This window comes from Phoca vitulina, unplaced genomic scaffold (assembly GCF_004348235.1).
Source record: "Phoca vitulina isolate PV1807 unplaced genomic scaffold, GSC_HSeal_1.0 scaffold2, whole genome shotgun sequence".
Lineage (NCBI taxonomy): Eukaryota > Metazoa > Chordata > Mammalia > Carnivora > Phocidae > Phoca > Phoca vitulina.
In genome coordinates, this window is record NW_022589705.1 from 209,657 (window position 1) to 227,531 (window position 17,875).

The following is a 17,875-nucleotide window of genomic DNA, read 5'->3' on the forward strand; positions in this document are numbered from 1 at the left end:
ATCTGCCCCCAAACCAGATCAGAACCCCTGTTCCTTTTCAAAGCCTTCTGGCTCTCTTGCAAAGGCTACAATCCAAGGGACTTTGGGTTTTTTTGGCCATAAAGGGTTCAGACAGGAGATTGATTCTGATTTTTCTTTTCTTACCAGGTTTAGATTTATTTTCTTTCCTCCAGACTGAGAGTCAGGTAAGTGGTTCCTTCTCCCATGAAGCTATCAGATCCCTGAAGCTTCCTTTCTAGGCACTGATGCCCCCCCCTCCTTTTCCCCTAAGACCTAAATCTGCTTCTCTGTGAGGGAAGGCAGGGGCTGAGGGACAGAGGGGGTATGGGCAGTTTATTTCCCTACTAGACCCTACTGGTGCTTCTTCAGATTCTCACCCATGTCTTCTTTGATACCCTGTTACTGTTCTGTCTCAAGTTTTTAGAATTCTGCCCTGACTGCTCTCCACTTAGCCCCCCCACCCCCCACACACACCCATGTGCACTTGAGCACTGTGCCTGCCCCAGCCAGACATTCCGTGCATTTCAGACGCCCACAAGGCCAAGAACCTAGCAAGCTGGAGGGACTGTCTCAAGGCAGCGGATAGGGGTAGGGTAGGGGTGGGGTGGGGTGGGGAAGTAGGGGAAAAAAAGAGTCTCCCCTGCTTCTCAGAGGGTATCTGGGGATCCAGAGGGTTTGATTTATCCCAGGATATTTCTGAGATGACTGACTGGGAAGTGGGTGAAGTCAGGAGAAAATCTTAAACTGTGCCCTTGATTCCTCCCAGCACTATGGTCCCTCCGTCATCACCTCGATAGATGAACAGGATGCCCTTGGCCACTTCTTCCAGTACCGAGGGACCCCTTCCCACTTCCTGGGCCCACTAGCCCCCACATTGGGGAGCTCTCACCGCAGCACCACTCCAGCACCCCCTCCTGGCCGCGTCAGTAGCATTGTGGCCCCTGGGGGGGCCTTGAGGGAGGGGCCTGGAGGACCCCTGTCCTCAGGTCCCTCTTTGACTGGCTGCCGGTCAGACATCATTTCCCTGGACTGAGTCCCCTGGATGATGGAAACTTCACTGCCTCCCACCACTGAGCAAGTATGCTGTGGAGTCCAGACTCCTGGCCACTCTGACCCCTCAGGGGGCTTTGGCCAAGGTCAAAGAAAGACCTTCATGGTATCCTGTGTTTGGCCTTCTCTCTGCCTAACAAGGCCAGCACCCAAAGGGTTAATATTTAACCTCTTTTTAAGGACATTTGGGTTCTATTTTTGGAAATGTTCTTTAGATGGCTGGCACATTCCTTTGGGTATGTTAACCTAGGCAGTGGGAGGCACACGGGATGGGGTGTGAGTTGGGGGAAGGGCCGAATTGGCTAGAGCCTCATGGGGAAAGGGCCTTCCTCTTGTCCCCTAGATGCCCTCTCTTCCCCAAACTATGGTTCTGTTCCTTCCCCACATCCATTGTCTCTTCATGTCCATTCCGTTCTCTTTGGCCAGACAGGTGGAGAAGCTGAGACAGGCAGACATATGGACAAAGAACTCTATTTTGGGTTGCAGATTTTTTTGTACATAAACAAGAAAAACCAAAATACTCCAAAGATGATTTCCCCTGCTTCCTACTTCCCAGTATGACTGAGGAGGAGATAAGGCCTTAGCCCTGATCCCCAGGGGTTTGGGAGCAGGGCCTGGCCTATTGCCTGGATCTCTATTTATATATTTAAGTTCACAATGTTTCATACGCTGACCAGCTTGGGGCATGAGCTTCGAGAGGCCCATGGCCCCATGGTTAGGTCTGGCTCATTCTGCACCTTTTCTGGGAGGTGGGAAGACCTCATGCTCTCCCCATTCTCCTTTTTTAGGTTCCTCCAGGGCCTAGTAACTATGTTGTAATTTTACTTTTTATTCTCAAAGTTGTAGCAAAGTTCTTACCCATAATAAAAGTTGTGAATGTGTGTGAGTGTTTCAGAGGGGGGCTGGGGAGGGAATTATGCACTTCCCTTTCCAGAGCCCTGGTTTGGGGGGAGGGGCCCATGTTCTGTTCCTCCTTGCAGGCCCTGGGCCCACTTTCACGTGGGAGGGGTGTCCCACTGAGGAGCTCCAGGGCCATTTGCTCTTCCTTCCTCTCCCTCATAGAACGTTCAGCCCAATGTTGCAGGGCCCTCAAGTCCTTTACCCTTACCTGCGCAGATGTCGCAGCCAGAGCCCAAGGGCAAACTTGGTCCCAGAGCTGACCCTCTCTTTGCCTTCATCTGTTGTTGGGGTCGTCCGCAGCAGCATGGACACGGGCATGGCCAGGGGTCGAGCTCCTCCGTCCTCCTCTAGTTCTGCCGTACTGCATGACGACAGCTCCTGTCTGGGCTGTGCCTTGTGGCTTAGCCCTCTTCCACGGAGCCCTCCCAGCCACGGCAGGAGAGCGATGGGTGGATGATGCCCTCATTTTACAGAGAGGAACAGGTTCAAGAAGGGTTAAATAACTTGTCCCTTTGGGGGAGTGGGACTCGAACCCAGGTGGTCAGTGCTAACCAGCTTGGAGCAGGAACCCTTGGAGTTGGATGGACAGTGTCCTTGATCTCATGTGCCCCTTTCATCATCAGCTGACCAACTCACTCTCTAAATGTCCCCCATGACCCAAAACTCCCCCCTGGGGAGGGGAGAGAAGCGGAACTTCCCAATGACTATGTGTTGGTGTGTTGGTGTGTTGGAGGGTCAGGCAAAAGCTCTTACAGGACGGAGGGTGGTAGCTCCTGGGGGAGATGTCTGTGTGTCTCTGTCCCATCCTCTGTGGCAGCCACTGCAGCTGCTACATCTGGTCCCAGCCACATAAAGGCGCTCACCTCACTTGGGTTTGGTTGGATCCGGGCCTGGGCCAGATAGGTAGGTAGATCCTTTAGCCATGGCCTCTCTTAGGAGGCCTGTTCTTGACCGCAGCCTACCCACAGGTGGAATGGAGAGAGACTTGGGGCAAGGGCAAGGGGAGAGGCTATTGGATTTCTTCGTTATCTCTGACTGCCCCCCACCCTCCACCCTAGTCACAGAACCAGTCTGCTTGGGTCTCAACCCGCATTTCCTTCCTACACTGCCAGCCCTACCTGCAGCTGCTGCTGTGATTCCTGGGAGACCACGAGTAGATAGAGAATGATGTGATGGTATTTGGGGAGACCCCAGCTCAGCCTAGGAGGGTAGGCAGACTAAGAGAGAATACAGCAAAGATGAGAACTTCCTATCTCTTGTCGAGACTTTGTAAACACAGCTGAGGAAGTGGAGGGTAGAGATGGTGCAGGAGGCACACAGGTGGGGATTGTGGGTTTGGGGACTCCAAACTCCCACCCACTGTTAATCGTTTCTCCTGCGGCCAAGGCAGGTAGGGCTCTTCTATAGGCTTTGGTGGGTTTGAAGTTGTTGAGGGCTTTTGGTTAAATAAGGAAGGGACCTTTTCCAGGTTCCTGTCTCACCTCCCATAACCCCAGAGGGACCCAAGAGAACTGGCCCTGGGGCAGCTGTAGTCCACTCTCCTCCCAAAGCTCTCGAAGCCCTCCGTCCAACAGCTGGGAACGAGACAGCACAGGTCCCAGACATTTCTCTCAATAAGAGAAACATGTCCCAAGTCCTTTGTCCCTCCCTCAGCCCACACCCAAGGCAGCCCCAGACAGAGGTCTCTGGTTTCAGGGCAGGGTGAAGGTTGGGTTAGCAGACTGGTTACCTCTTCATCAAGTTCCACGTGCCCACCTGCAACAACAGTGGGACCAAGCGATAAGTGGTGGTGTTCTTGGTCAGGAAACCCTGTGCACTATTTATACTACGCCCTCCGGGGGAACAGATGCCATTGCAACTCCTTGTGAAAAGGGGACCTACCACATTTCTGGGCCTGCCTCTCTGTCCTCCTGAGACTGGGAATAGCACTGTTGGTGAAGGGCCCCTTTCCTCCCTGGACTTGGGATCTTGTTCTCAGGGCACTCACCTGGGGGTACCCAGAGGTTGGGAGAAACGCTGAGGGTGCGTGTCCTTCGGGTTAACAAGACAGTCTGGTCGCTGGACTGCAGCATGACGGCCACACCCAGATCCACACCTCGATTCGTGGGCAGCTCAGCCCCCGGAGCCCTGAGCTGCTGCTGGTCCAGTGCCACAAAAGGGCAGAAAGGGGGTCGCTGGCGGGGGTGGGGGGGTAGCCGTTTTGGGTTAAGGCTTCAGAAGCCGGGCAAAAGTCGGGCAACGCCGCGCGGTGGGGTAGGAGGTCGAGTCTGGTCGATCCTTGCCCCCAGGCCTCTCGCGCCAGCTCCCACCCGACCCCACTCCTGCCCCCGACCCCTGGTCCCCCTTCTTCCGACCTGGAGTGGAAGCCTGGTCGAAGCGCCTGGGAACGGCCCGTCCGAGAGGACTAGTCGTCCTCGCTTCAAGCCGCAGTGAGTGGGCCACGGCCCGAGCCCTGGCCCGGCGCCCAGGAGGCGACACACACTCTGCACGAACCTCGGCGACACGGGGTGCCCGGCCAGGATCAGCAGCACCCGCGCGGCGGCCATGACGCGGCTCGGGGCCCGCGGCCCGCTGGCGCCCTCTGCTGGCCCAGCGGCGCCGCCCCTCGGAGCGTTCGGCGGGGTCGGAGGGAAGCCGGGCTTCCGCGATCGGCCGCGGCAAATTTAGGCGGAACACTTGGGGATGAGCCGGAGGAGCAATGTTAGTAAATGACAGAGAAGAAAACCTTGAAATCCTCAGCTCCTCTTTTTTCCCCTCTTCTCTGTTTAGGAGAGTGATTCAGACTGGATGATTTCTCAACTCACATGTCACCTCCCGCCAGCCACGGGCCGTGTACTATATAAGCACCCCACTGTAGCACTCCACGCCTATCGGCTCTAGTAGGTATCACCTGGAATTGATTACGTCTCTTCGCCAGACACCCAGGAAACATTCTTGACCCCTCCCTTGTCTTTCTTCTCACTCAGATGGCAACTCAGTGCGGCAGATTCTACCTCCTTAAACTTTCTCGCATGTCTTGCTCTCTAGCCTCCACTGTTCCTAGTCCTAGCCTTCCTCATATTCTGCCTGAGATATCATTGCAAGTCTCCATATAGTCCTTCCCCTACCAGTTCATTCCCTAGGGTTCTTCCAGAGTGATCTTTCTCAAACACAAATCTCATCATCTTGCTTCCCACTGCTCAGGAGAAGATAAGCTACTAATAAGCACAGTATAGTGAGGACGCCCGCCCCCCCTTGCTCCTGCCGGCTGTCTAGCCTCAGTGCTGGCAGGACTTAAGCCCTATTTTCTAGTCACATCCTATTTGCAGTTCTTCCTGGAACCAGGCTCTGCTTGCTTCTGGGATCCCTTTCCCCTTATACCTGGCAAATCCTCATCTTTCAAAAGACAGATTGTCACTTTCTCTGCACTCCCTTTCCTGCCTGACCCTTCTCCCTCTTGCCTCTCTGTATATAATACTTTTCTGCTACAGCCCCCAAGTATTTCCTTGTATTTATTTGTCTCCTCCCACTAGGCTATGTGTGCAAGGCTTATTCATCTTTGTATCCCTAAAGCCTAGCCCAGTCCTGGGCACATTAACAGATGCTCAGTAAAGAATGGTGAGTGGCTTGAAAGCAGAGACCGCAACTTATTTATCTTGATATATTATATCCAGTATAATGGCTAGCAATTAATTGGCACTTGATTGATGAATTAGATTAATTCATTAATCTTAATGATTTAGAGAGAATGGACATTGGCAAGAGGAAACTGAAGAGATTATAACAGCACCTACCTGCTTTAAATAAACTGAAGCTGCTGGGACAAATTACATCATGCCACTGAAAGAGAAAACTTAGAATTGCTGCTTTTAAGAAACCATGGAGAAGAGGAAGGCAATGATTTCTTGAGTGCTTACCATATGCCAGGCATTGTGCTAAGTGGCTTACATACACAGTTTCAGATGTGCTAGAAGCCTGGAGCTGGCAAATGTCTTCTAGCCATAGATTCTAGTGTGAATGCTGGGGCCAGTCCACCTGCTAGTCCTGAAAATAGCTTTTATTCCCCTCTGTGTGGTTGTCTTTCACATTCCCTACACTGTGTGTGTGTGTGTGTGAGAGAGAGAGAGAGAGAGAGATTACAACTTAGCAAAATAAAGAACAGGTGTAGCCTTTTGAGAATGGAATCTGCTTAGGAAGAAATTTCTTCCACTGACACGGATATTCAAACACAGGCCTGGCTGACTTCTTAGTGGGAAATGATGCATCTGATAGATGATTAATCTAGTTGATTTAAGGTCCTTTCCCCCACTGAGATCTGATGAGGGGAGAATACAGTGATGGGGATAAGACGGGATCAGCAAACTTTAAAAAACATGTCAGGGCACCTGGGTGGCTCAGTTGGTTAAGCGTCTGCCTTCGGCTCAGGTCATGATCCCAGGGTCCTGGGATCGAGCCCCACATCGGGCTCGCTGCTCGGCAGGAAGCCTGCTTCTCCCTCTCCCGCTCCCCCCTGCTTGTGTTCCCTCTCTCGCTGTCTCTCTGTCAAATAAATAAATAAAATCTTTAAAAAAAAAAATAAATAAATAAAAAATAAAAATAAAAAACACGTCAAACTCTGGTGTATTCTGGGCAGTAGGGATAGAGAGGGCATTTCAGTATAAGAATTGGCAATGGGTGCACCTGGGTGGCTCGGTCGGTTGGGCGTCTGCTTTTGGCTCAGGTCATGATCCCAGGACCCTCGGCTGGAGCCCCACGTCGGGTTCCCTGCTCAGTGGGAAGTCTGCTTCTCCCTCTCTCCCTGCTCATTCCTGCTCTCTCTCTCTCGTGCACACACTTGCTCACTTTCTCTCTCAAATAAATAGAATCTAAAAAAAAAAAAAAAGAATCGGCAATGTATCTCACTGCAAAGACTGCATCAGGCGCCTCCTTTATTTTTCCTTCCAATCTCCCCAGAGTTTTTGAGAAAGGCTCTTCTTCTGGGTCATTGTCTCTTCATGGTGCTCTCAATATATGACTCCAACAGGAAGATGGTTTCATCCACCTGGATCTCACTGGCATCCAACCTGAGTGAAAAAGTGAAAGCATTTGCCCAGACGGAACATTCATTATTTGAGATTAGAGGCCATGGAGAATGGCATTGAGAGCATTGTAAGAGATGGTGTGAAGGGGGAGATGACTGCAAAGGTCTAGGAACGAAGTGATGAAGGCCTGCATGAGGACCAAGATGAAAGGCCCGATTTGAGACACATTACTTAAGTTAAATCAACAGACTCGGTGAACAAGAGTGTGTAGTAAGGCAGTAGAAGCTGAAATGCTTTCAGAGTTTTTAAGCTTAGGAAAACAGGTGGATTAAGTTCTGCCAATTGAGCTGGGGAAGAAGAGAGTGAGTTTAGGTTTGCTTGGGTGAGGCTGGAGGGGTAGCAGGGTATTGAGGTGGACTTGTCTGGAAGGTATTTTGAAACATAGGTTTGAGATTTGATGCTTACTTGTTGACATTGCGCTTCAGGGTTTCTAGCTGCTGGCGTTCGGGGGCTGTGATCATCTCCTCTATTTCTTGGAGCTGTACCTCCTCTGCACCTGTAGCCTGCATAGATGCAATGATGGCTTCCACCCTCTGAGACTTTTCTAGTAGACGCCTGTCAGGCAAACACAACTCTGAGGCATGTCCCCTAGCCTTGGTGATTCTTTCACCCGTTAGCCCTATGGCATAACTCCCTCTTCTCCCATGTTCCTGGTCAAAGTGGATATTGCCACCTTCCAAAGACAGTTTTTACAAGTTTAACTAGAAATATGACTTCACCCCTGAAGCTCTCACTGCCTCTCATCTGCACGTAAAGTTTAATGCCAGTTTGTACATTTCTGATAAATTTAATCTGCAAAATTATTTCACTGGGGGTATATCAGAACAGTTTAGACTAATGTACGATTTAGGTCAACCTAAGCCAATAATTCAATGCAACTAGACAAGTTATTGTCTCTACTGGTTATTTCTACAGGAAATTTCCCTTCAAGACTTTGACCTTGAAAAATGTAATTACTCAAATGAAAATGCTACTCACTTGTTCTCTTTGGTTTCAAACTGTCTCCTTTCTATCAAGTTGGCTATGCTCTGAGGGGAGAGAAGACAAGAAATGCACATGGTTCTACTTAAGTAGCTCAAGTAAAATGGCTAAAGGGGACATGAGGGTGAGATTTGTCTGTGTGGAGGGAGTGGGGAGAAGGTCCACAGAAATTACCTTGTAGCACCTGTGCAGCAACATTCGGGCAGCTGACAGGATGTTCACAGTATATAAATAGAAGGTCCTGGATGGGGCATGGTCTGGCGTTTTGGGAATTTCCTATTTGTCCATAGAAAGAAAGAGAAAAGAAATCATACTATTCTTCAGAAATGCCAAGTAAACACCTGTCCCATCCAGAATGACTCAGCTCTCTCACTTAATATTTTCCTCTTCCCCAGTCATTCAGCATCTGTGTTTACAGCAAAATCAGCCACATGGAGAGCTTTTTCTATTTGACTGTAGGCATCCTCAGTGGGGAAGAAAGAGAAGGCAATTAACATTTTCTGAGCAACGCTTATGTGCCATGTAGATTGTATTTGATCTTTAGGGCAAACCATATTACTTTTATTACCACCATCCATCACCATTTTATTGATGAGAAAAATGATAGTAGGTAATTTGCTCAGTGTAACTGGGTCAGAGGCAGAACCGTGATTCTGATGTCCTAATCCATTCTGTCTGTTTCCTCATAGGGCATACCACATGGCTGTGCACACAGTGAGGACCCAATAGATACTGTTGGCAGATTTAATCTATAATAGACTTCAGGCCTGAGGAAAGGACAAATCACAAGGACTAGGAGCTCCGGAAAAAGGGCAATTCTGGGGTGATTTCTTGGCTGTGCCTCTTTTTAACTAGGCCATTTAAAGCTTCCCAATTCTCTTTCAAGTGCTTGCTATGTCTCTGTTAATCTTTTTTTTTCTGTCTCAGAGCTGGAGAGAGAGTTTGCTTGGGGTTCAGGATGTTTGCCTCGGAAGTTTCTTTCACCCTCGGCCAGCTCCACTGCTTGGTGACTGTTATGCCACTGGTTACCTGGAGTGATATGAAATTTCCTGAGAGCATCTTGTAAAGCATATCCTTTGCCTCCTTTGCTGGAATCATTGCAAAGTCTTCTACCTGCTTCTGTTCCAGGTGTTTCTTTTGCAAAACTAGACGGAATATTCTGGCACAGCGAGACCCAAACCTGGAAAGGAATAAAGAGAACAAATGGCATAACATAGATTAGTTTTAGCTCCTAGTCACAAATGGCGGTTGCTATTTCCATGTAAGGAGGAAGGACCAGAGAGAGGAACAGTGGTCAGGGATTTCTTTCACAACTCCACAGATTGATGATGGTACTGCTAATCATAAAGGAGTCACCGCCCACTGACTTACCTGAGTACCTGAGTTCCTGCATTTGTAAGTAAAGGCTTTAGGAAGCCTGGTTAATTGGCATCTTTGGGAATTAAGCGTTAGGGTATTTAGGGTGAAGAGCAGTAGTGGATGGGATCTGTAGCAGTCCAGTGGAAAAATGGGCAAGATGCACCAAGATGCATGTACACTGGGTGCTTACATAATGATCAAATTGCTTATTCAAATAAAGTGTGGACCCCAACCCTGAGCAGGGTGACCCTTGACCCTCTTACCTCTCCTGTACGACAGACTCCAGAGTGGCTGTGGCTAGGGATCCTAGAGCTTTATGCAGGTCTTCGTGTAGAGCGTTAAGGTCAGTAATGTTTTGGCCTGGTCACTGTGATCTTAGTTTTAATCCTACGTCTCTAATTCAAAATTGAAATGCTGTTTTGTTTTTCACATTGGTCTCATTTATGGTTTGTAAGTATTTCAATAACTCAATTTACTAGGATTTAAGTCAGGGTTTTGCTTAACTAAAATTCAGTTAATTAAAAGTCCTTTTTACTTTTTTATCATCAATGTATTAGTTCAATTTTCTGACTTATTTAGTCTACTAAATATTATCCAATTTTTTTTCCGTAAGTCACCATTCTTCTTCATAGTTCAGGCTGCCTGACTGTAAGGAAATAACTGCTAAGGATACTGATGACATACATTCCTCCACCACTGTCGCCAGACTTTCCAACAAACTCTAGCTATTAAAAGAAACAGAGAGACAGAGAGAGTGTGTTAACTGAATGGGAAGTCCAGTGATTCCATTTCCAAAGGAGCAAATCTGGCCAAGAGTCTGCAGCAGGTAGCCCTCCTATCAGATGATGGTAGAGAAACTGTCTGAGCTGGCTAAGTAGAAAATGAGGCTACAGAAGAAGGATACCAGGTTTCAGTGGCAGAAATAAATCGTAAACACAGCAGAAGAAAAGAAAAAGAAAAAACAAAAAAGAAAAAACAGACTTACTGGATCATCTGCCAGTAGAGTGAGATACTGATCGAGAACTTGTTTAGAGATGTTATAGCCAACAGGTAGGGATCTGAAGATCTATGGAGCAAAAAGAGATGGTGAAAATGGGTTTGGGAACTTAGAATAGCTAACATTATTGAAATAAAGATGTTTTAATTTCAGATATCATAAGTATAACTATGTCCAAATATACAGCAACATTGTAAGAGTAAAAAACTAGAAACAATCCAAATGTACAATAATAAGGAACTGATTAAAATAAAGTACAGCATGGCTACTAAATGGAACATGAAACTGCCATAAAAAATGAGATCTATATATACTGACATGAAAAAGGCTTAGATATACTGTCATATGAAAAAAGTAACTTTAGAACAGTATGTAGAGTATAATCCTATTTTTTTTTTTGCTAAAAAAATATACCTATATCTACATAAATGTGAGACTATACATAAAAAAAGGTCTGAATAAATAGAGGTATCAAACTATGAACAAGAATCCTTGGGGCTGAGCTGGGATCACACAAAACTATATAAATATTTATGCTAAGGTATGTTACATACAATAACAAACCCGGATTTTAGAGGTTCAGTTTGATGAGTGTTGACAATTACATATACCCATGTAACTACCACCCACAATAAGATATAGAACATGCCCACCATTCCTAAAAGTTTAGGGGGCTACAACTTAGAAAAATTATACTTTTCTATTGTTTGAATATAGGTCATGTAATTACTTCTGTTGAAAGAAAAAAACCCTGAAATTTTTGTTATATAATAAGTTTAAAATTTTTAAAATAATATAAAATGAAAATATAACTATATCTAATATGGATAAATATAATTATGAAATATAAATAAAATGTATTTGATACATTAAATATTCATGTTTTAAGAAACAGGTATATTAAAAACAAATTTAAAATACACAAAATTAGTATACTGAACAAAACAAATATAAGGGGCCAAATAATGTTTTGAGCACCAAAAAAGGTTCTCAGATTACAAATAGTGGATTCTTAGAACAATTAGGAATAGCTTGTACTTTGACTAAGAAAATGGTTTAGGTTCTTTTTTTGGGGGGGTATATATTTTTTTTATTATGTTATGTTAATCACCATACATTACATCATTAGTTTTTGATGTAGTGTTCCATGATTCATTGTTTGCATATAACATGCAACTCTTGATACCCTGCCCTCTTTAATACCCATCACCAGGCTAACCCATCCTCCCACCCCCCTCCCCTCTAGAACCCTCAGTTTGTTTTTCAGAGTCCATAGTCTCTCATGGTTCGTCTCCCCCTCCGATTTCCCCCCCTCATTCTTCCCCTCCTGCTATATTCTTCTTCTTCTTTCTTTTTTTTTTAACATATAATGTATTATTTGTTTCAGAGATACAGATCTGTGATTCAACAGTCTTGCACACTTCACAGCACTCACTATAGCACAAACGCTCCCCAATACCTATCACCCAGCCACCCCATCCCTCCCACCCCCCACCATTCCAGCAACCCTCAGTTTGTTTCCTGAGATTAAGAACTCCTCATATCAGTGAGGTCATGTGATACATGTCTTTCTCTGATTGACTTATTTCGCTCAGCATAATACCCTCCAGTTCCATCCACGTCATTGCAAATGGCAAGATTTCATTCTTTTGGATGGCTGCATAATATTCCATTGTATATATATACCACATCTTCTTTATCCACTCATCTGTCGATGGACATCTTGGCTCTTTCCACAGTTTGGCTATTGTGGACATTGCTGCTATAAACATCGGGGTGCACGTACCCCTCGGATCCCTACATTTGTATCTTTGGGGTAAATACCCAGTAGTGCAATTGCTGGATCGTATGGTAGCTCTATTTTCAACTTTTTAAAGAACCTCCATACTGTTTTCCAGAGTGGCTGCACCAGCTTGCATTCCCACCAACAGTGTAGGAGGGTTCCCCTTTCTCCGCATCCCCGCCAACATCTGTCATATCCTGGCTTGTTAATTTTAGCCATTCTGACTGGTGTGAGGTGGTATCTCATTGAGGTTTTGATTTGGATTTCCCTGATGCCGAGCGATGTTGAGCACTTTTTTGGTTTAGGTTCTTAAGGGATGGATCCCCAGAGACCAAATATTTCAGTACCTACCATCTGAAGAGAATCCCTGTCCCACCTCAAATAATAAAAACTCTTTCAAAGGCTCAGACCTCAACCTAAACCCAGGCTCTGTGTATAAGAATTAAAATATCCAACAGTCTGTCACAAAAGTAGTACACGAACATGAAAATCACCTCATTGGAAGACAGTGGCTGGGTGAAGGGGTCAGTAGAGGGAGTGGTAATCTCACTCATCCGAAGCATGGTCCGCACAACCTCGCTGCTGGTCTGGGTTTGAAAAGTGAACTGCAATTCAGAATTCACTCTGCTGGCTGGCTCTGGCTATATGCCAATGGCTACATCTGGCAAATAAGTGAATGTTCCTGATTCAGGCCACCATCCCACCCACTTAGATATCACCTGGTCCATCCTGTTGGCAACTGCGCTGACAATGGCTTGGTCACGGAAGTGCTGGTGGAATCTGTCAAGGTTGGCCTGCCAATAAATCCCATCATCTGGAATGGGCTGGGGAGGGGAAAAGGATTAGAGAGAAACATTTAGATACAGGGAATATGGTGAGTTTTCTGGTGAGGAGCTTGGATTTAACTGTTCACTATTCCTTTTCTTATTCAGTAGCAACTACATGGGGTAGAAAAAAAATCATTCAATCATGTGGATTAGTGCCTTGACAAGACAAATTCATAATACCCAACTTCAGATTCTCTAAACTCACATCTAATCTTTATCTGAACTCTTCTCCAGTATCCTTAAGTCTCCCACTTACCCTCTCTTCTTGCTCTCAGCACATGACCTTGCCTCTTATTTCAGAGGGAGAAAACAGAAGGCCTTTTTTTTTTTGGCATAAGCCATTACGTCTGTCCAATGACTGAAGTAAGTTAAGCCTCAGAAGGGAGACAGCAATGGAGTTCACACTTTGTTTATTCTTGGTCAATATTTAATGAAGTTCATAATCCTACTACTTCTCAACCTTGTAAACTCTCTTGGGGCTTGTTATCTTAGTGCTCTTTCTGCCTTGCCTCAGGATGAGGACTCCTAGTCCCATTACCTCTTTGTTATCTGTGCTATATTTTGGTCTCTTGGCTTTGGGCTCCCCAGCAGCATCTTCATCAGATGATCTTCTCCTTTTACCTTTCCCTGCCAAATAAAGCTAGGTTACATCTCATATGAAGACAGGAGATCACTGAACCTCAGAGCAGGTGTCCCTCCATCCCAAGACATCTCCAGCTGCCTCTAGGTTAAAATTGCCGAGGAGCTACAAGAAATTCCAAGGCAATGATGAAATCATTTGAAGCTCAACATATTCAAAAAAGAAAGTTCTAATCTTTCTCCCTCAAACTGCTCCTGCTCCAAATGCTTCCTTTCAGTGAGTGGGACCATCACCCTCCCCAACATGCAAGTCAGACACACAGTCATTCTTGGTATCCCTGTCTCCTTCACCCTTTCTGTATCTAATTTTTCACCGGGTTTGTCTACATTTTACCTTTGCCCCATCCTTTCTGCAAGCAGAAAAATCTTTTAAAAATGCAAATTAGATCATGTCACGTTCTTTAAATCCTTTAGTGGTTTTCCTTTGCTCTTAGGATAAAGAACAGATGCTGTATGAGGTCTTGCATGATCTAGCCCCTGCCTTTCTATCCTTATTGCATGGCTCTCTTCGCTCACCATGCCTTAACTACACTGACCCATATTTACTTCCCCAAATATCCTATTTTTTTCTCACTGCACACTATTCCTTTTGCCAAAAATGTTTATCCTCTGTACCCCTTCATACATTACTTCACTGGTTAGTTCCTACCTCTGTTTCAAATCTTAGCTTAAATGCCACTTTCTCAAAGAAGCATATGCTCTAAACCCTGATAAGTCTGGTCCCCTGTTATATATTTTAATAACATCTCATACTTTTCGGGTGCCTGGGTGGCTCAGTCAGTTAAGCGTCTGCCTTCAGCTCAGGTTCTGATCCCAGGGTCCCCCATGGGGCTCCCTGCTCCATGAGGAGCCTGCTTCTCCCTTTGCCTCTGCCTCCCCCCGCCTGCCTCTCATGAATAAATAAAGAAAATCTTAAAAGAAAAAAAAAACACCTCATACTTTTCCTTCATAGTACTAATCACAGTTTATTAGTTATATATCTATGCGGTTATTTGATTAATGTAAGTTAATTAGATTACATTAGGTTTAAGCCCCAAAAGGTCAGGGACTTGTTTTTTTTTTTTTTCCCCATCATTTTACACCACAGTTCTGGCACAGGGTAAATTCACGGTAACTGCTTGATTGATTCATTCATTCATTTAACAATCATTGAGGAAGAATCCACAGTCCCAGCGGTCAAAATTCCTTACCGATCAAGCTCAGTTTAGGAACCAGGTACATGTCCTTTTCACTTATGACAAGAATGGGGGCAGGTGGCGGTGGCCCCGGGTCTGAATTCTCAGTGGCAGGCACCCAGGGGCAACGCTGTACAAAGTGTGTGTCTGCTAGCCGCACAAATGTGTTTGATACCTCAGCATAGTCCATGGTCTTGCCATCTGTACAACAGGAGGAAAGAGGCAGACGAGATGGCCTAAGTTAGCTGAGGGTGCAGTCCTGCAGCCAGCCAATCTATGCTTTTGCTAACAGCCATGGATACAGTACTGACCTTCCATAGTCTCCGTGAGTCGGTCTGCCACTTTCTTCACAACAGCTGACATTGTCATTTTGCCATTCAGTAGCAGCTCCTCCACAATGAGCTCTCCAGTGTCACTATACAGTGTTTTGGCAGTATAGATGTACCGGGGATACCTAAGCATTCGCAACACCCGGCTGCACTGGGCTTCATACTCCACTACACCACGTTTGTGCACTTGATATATCACCAGGTTATGTTGGATGAGTACACAGAGGGCTTTTTTCACCTAGACAGGACCCAAAAGAAAGAGGAAAGATCTGATGACACGGCTCATTTTTGTTGCCCATTTTTGTCTAACAATTTACTAAGTATTAGGAGATGGCTGGCTAAGGATCTCTGTGCTTCTTCCCTCCCTCCACTGGATAAATTATTAAGAATCACATGTCAATGGAAGAAATCAGTAAGATTCCTCCCTATGATGCTCATTTTTCCTCTGATCATTCAAAGTACAACGTGGGGCACCTGGGTGGCTCAGTTGGGTTAAGCATCTGACTCTTGATTTCGGCTCAGGTCATGATCTCAGGGTTTTGAGATTGAGCTTTCACAACCGGCAAGGCTGGGTGTGGAGCCTGCTTAAGATTCTGCCTCTCCTTCACCCTTGCGGGCGTATATGTGTGTGTGTGTGTGTGCTCTCTAAAAACAAAACAAAACAAAAAAACCCCAAAGCACAATGTACTTCCCCTCCATTATTCTCATTCCTTAAAGGTAGCACTGAGATTAATAGACTTCTTATGAATAAACGAGGTGTGGCATAATAGGAGCAAAGATTTGCCTAAGAAGCCATGATGAACCAGGAATACCTTGAGAAGCAGAACCTTAAGGCCTACATCTCCCCCCAAGCACCCCGCCCCCATAACACTGTTCTGTTCCTAGGGCAGACTTTCTCCTTTTTTTATTTTGTGGTGTGGGGAGGAACAATATTCAAAGGTAGGTAAAAGAATGAAAGCAAATTTGGGATGCCTGGGTGGCTCAGTCAGTTAAGTATCTGTCTTCGGCTCAGGTCATGATCCCAGGGTCCTGGGATTGAGTCCCACATCGGGCTCTCTGCTCAGCGGGGAGTCTGCTTTTCCCTCTCACTCCCCTTCTCTCTCTCAAATAAATAAATAAAATCTTTTTTTTTTTCTAAGATTTTATTTATTAGAGAGAGAGAGACACAGCAAGAGAGGGAACACAAGCAGGGGGAGTGGGAGAGGGAGAAGCAGGCTCCCCGCTGAGCAGGGAGCCCGATGTGGGGCTCAATCCCGGAACCCTGGGATCAGGACCTGAGCCGAAGGCAGATGCTTAATGACTGAGCCACCCAGGTACCCTGAAATAAATAAAATCTTAAAAAAAAAAGAAAAAGAATGAAAGCAAATTAATGTCATCCACACATACCTGATCCAGTGATGTTCCTGTGTCGTGGGCAATTACTCTCAGTGGCTGGCTGCCAGTTCTGATTAGGTGGACTCCAATTTTTTCTACAATCTCTCCAAAATGCTCTTGCAGCAACAAAGAGCAAAGTTTAATTTCTGCTTGAGTCATTGTACTGAGGAGTCTCAGAGCTAGGGGGAAATAAAGGCCATATGATGGAAAATTTTTCTCTTATGGTAGAAGTAGAGCTGCTGAGTGTAAATTCATGTACTTTCTGGAGGGCAATTTTGACATTACATATTAAAAAAATTTCGTTTTAGATCCTCTGTCTCAAGAAAATAATAAAAATGTCACTGTTATTCTCCTTATTATACTGATATACTGGGAACAACCTAATGTCTAACAATAGGGAGTTAATTCAATAAATGATGGCATACCCATACAATGGAATACTAGCCACCATTTAAAACAAAGTATAATACGTATGAGCACAGAAAATTGTTCATTAAGTGAAAGAAGCAGGTTAGAAAGCAAAATGTAGAGGAAAATTCAATTATGAAAAACAAAAAAGAAAAATATGTATGCATAGAAAAAAAAAATGGAAGACTATATGTCAAATTTACCTTTATGGGATTATATGTGATTCTAATTTTCCTTAAAAATTGGGTGTAGATGGTTTTGCGATGTCACAGACTTTAGATTCTATACTTCATTGATTGGAAGAATTAAGGCCACTGTTCACAGCCCATTGGGAATGAACAGGTACTGTCATTCCCAGTCCATAAAGAAAATGACAACTTAGAAAAAGAAAATGAGGTAAAGGAAAGCTTCTCAACTGGGTGTTTCAAATAGGAGATGAAGTATGTTGTCTGAAAGGCAGTATTTAATTCTAAAATTTCTACTCCTTAACAAAGTAGATACAAACAGAAACAGACATAGTTTGTCCACACGTCTTTGGGGCAGCATCCCCAGACCCTGTGCCATCCCGGAAAAGGACTTCCAAGGAGCTTAGCTCCTGGCTCTTCATTCCCTTCACGCAGGCTCCCGTTTCAGACTTGGTGCCCTCGTCCAGAGACCGGGCCGCTTCGTCCAGGGAGCTTTTTCCACTAACCTCTGGGTCAATGCAATCTAACGCCGCCGAGCTGTCCACGGCGGCTTCTTGCGGCTCCCGCTGGCCGCCGGGGCAGAGGGGGAGCCCACGGCCCTTTCTCGCAAGAGGACGGACAGCCAGGAGGAGCGAAAGGGGAACAACGCGTGCCGCTCTACCCCAGAGTTTCGGTGGTTTCCGGTGACGCTCTTTCTTTCTTCTCGCTGGAAGGCTGGAGGACCTGCGAGCCGCTGTCTGAGGAGCCGGCGGGCGGGCTGCGGCGGGCGGACTCTCCTTCCTGCGCCTCTTTGGTGCTGGGAGGCGGG

The 17,875-nt window shown here is 45.9% G+C and overlaps 3 protein-coding genes across 11 annotated transcripts in view; 1 reads left to right on the forward strand and 2 right to left on the reverse strand.

The window, feature by feature from the left end:
* PIAS3 (protein inhibitor of activated STAT 3) overlaps positions 1–2,143 on the forward strand; it is a 14,500-nt gene extending 12,357 nt beyond the window's left edge. For all 4 annotated transcript variants that reach the window (XM_032419894.1, XM_032419902.1, XM_032419875.1 and 1 more), the window contains exons 13-14: positions 148–185; positions 767–2,143. In XM_032419894.1, coding sequence (XP_032275785.1) covers positions 148–185; positions 767–1,033 — 305 coding nt within the window. In that variant the 3' untranslated portion in view covers positions 1,034–2,143. The remainder of the gene's footprint in view (positions 1–147; positions 186–766) is intronic.
* Positions 1–4,511, reverse strand: part of NUDT17 (nudix hydrolase 17) — a 5,002-nt gene extending 491 nt beyond the window's left edge. The window contains exons 1-7 of one of the 4 annotated variants that reach the window (XM_032419912.1): positions 4,305–4,511; positions 3,938–4,124; positions 3,680–3,705; positions 3,432–3,524; positions 3,069–3,167; positions 2,704–2,840; positions 2,159–2,311 (exon numbers count right to left, since the gene is read on the reverse strand). In XM_032419912.1, coding sequence (XP_032275803.1) covers positions 2,159–2,311; positions 2,704–2,840; positions 3,069–3,167; positions 3,432–3,524; positions 3,680–3,705; positions 3,938–4,124; positions 4,305–4,496 — 887 coding nt within the window. In that variant the 5' untranslated portion in view covers positions 4,497–4,511. Of the gene's footprint in view, positions 1–2,158; positions 2,312–2,703; positions 2,935–3,068; positions 3,168–3,431; positions 3,525–3,679; positions 3,706–3,937; positions 4,125–4,304 lie in introns of those variants that run through there. The other 3 variants (XM_032419931.1, XM_032419917.1, XM_032419924.1) reach the window with 3 other exon arrangements.
* Positions 4,512–6,821: 2,310 nt separating this feature from the next.
* On the reverse strand, positions 6,822–17,820 carry POLR3C (RNA polymerase III subunit C). 3 transcript variants are annotated; one of them, XM_032419951.1, is made up of 15 exons: positions 17,574–17,820; positions 16,487–16,653; positions 15,083–15,338; positions 14,787–14,972; positions 13,496–13,584; positions 12,850–12,954; positions 12,625–12,717; positions 10,336–10,416; positions 10,024–10,075; positions 9,614–9,674; positions 9,021–9,171; positions 8,166–8,267; positions 7,989–8,038; positions 7,416–7,565; positions 6,822–6,992 (listed from the first exon to the last, which is right to left on the reverse strand). In XM_032419951.1, exons 2-15 carry the CDS (start codon positions 16,631–16,633, stop codon positions 6,911–6,913), a joined length of 1,605 nt encoding a protein of 534 aa, XP_032275842.1. In that variant the 5' UTR covers positions 16,634–16,653; positions 17,574–17,820; the 3' UTR covers positions 6,822–6,910. The 3 variants fall into 3 exon arrangements, with proteins under 3 accessions (XP_032275842.1, XP_032275831.1, XP_032275835.1); XM_032419940.1 differs by having other exon boundaries at positions 12,625–12,735; positions 17,574–17,743; XM_032419944.1 differs by having other exon boundaries at positions 12,625–12,735; positions 17,086–17,743.
* Between the last annotated feature and the right edge of the window lie 55 nt (positions 17,821–17,875).

Bases quoted from the DNA above. Each gene is read 5' to 3' on its own strand.
- POLR3C (XM_032419940.1), bottom strand. From the start codon at position 16,633: ATGACTCAAGCAGAAATTAAACTTTGCTCTTTGTTGCTGCAAGAGCAT. The intron at 14,973-15,082 runs GTCAGTACTGTA...CCTGTTGTACAG, and splicing joins ACTCACGGAGACTATGGAAG to ATGGCAAGACCATGGACTAT. The intron at 7,566-7,988 runs GTGAGTAGCATT...TTTGCCTGACAG, and splicing joins TTTGAAACCAAAGAGAACAA to GCGTCTACTAGAAAAGTCTC.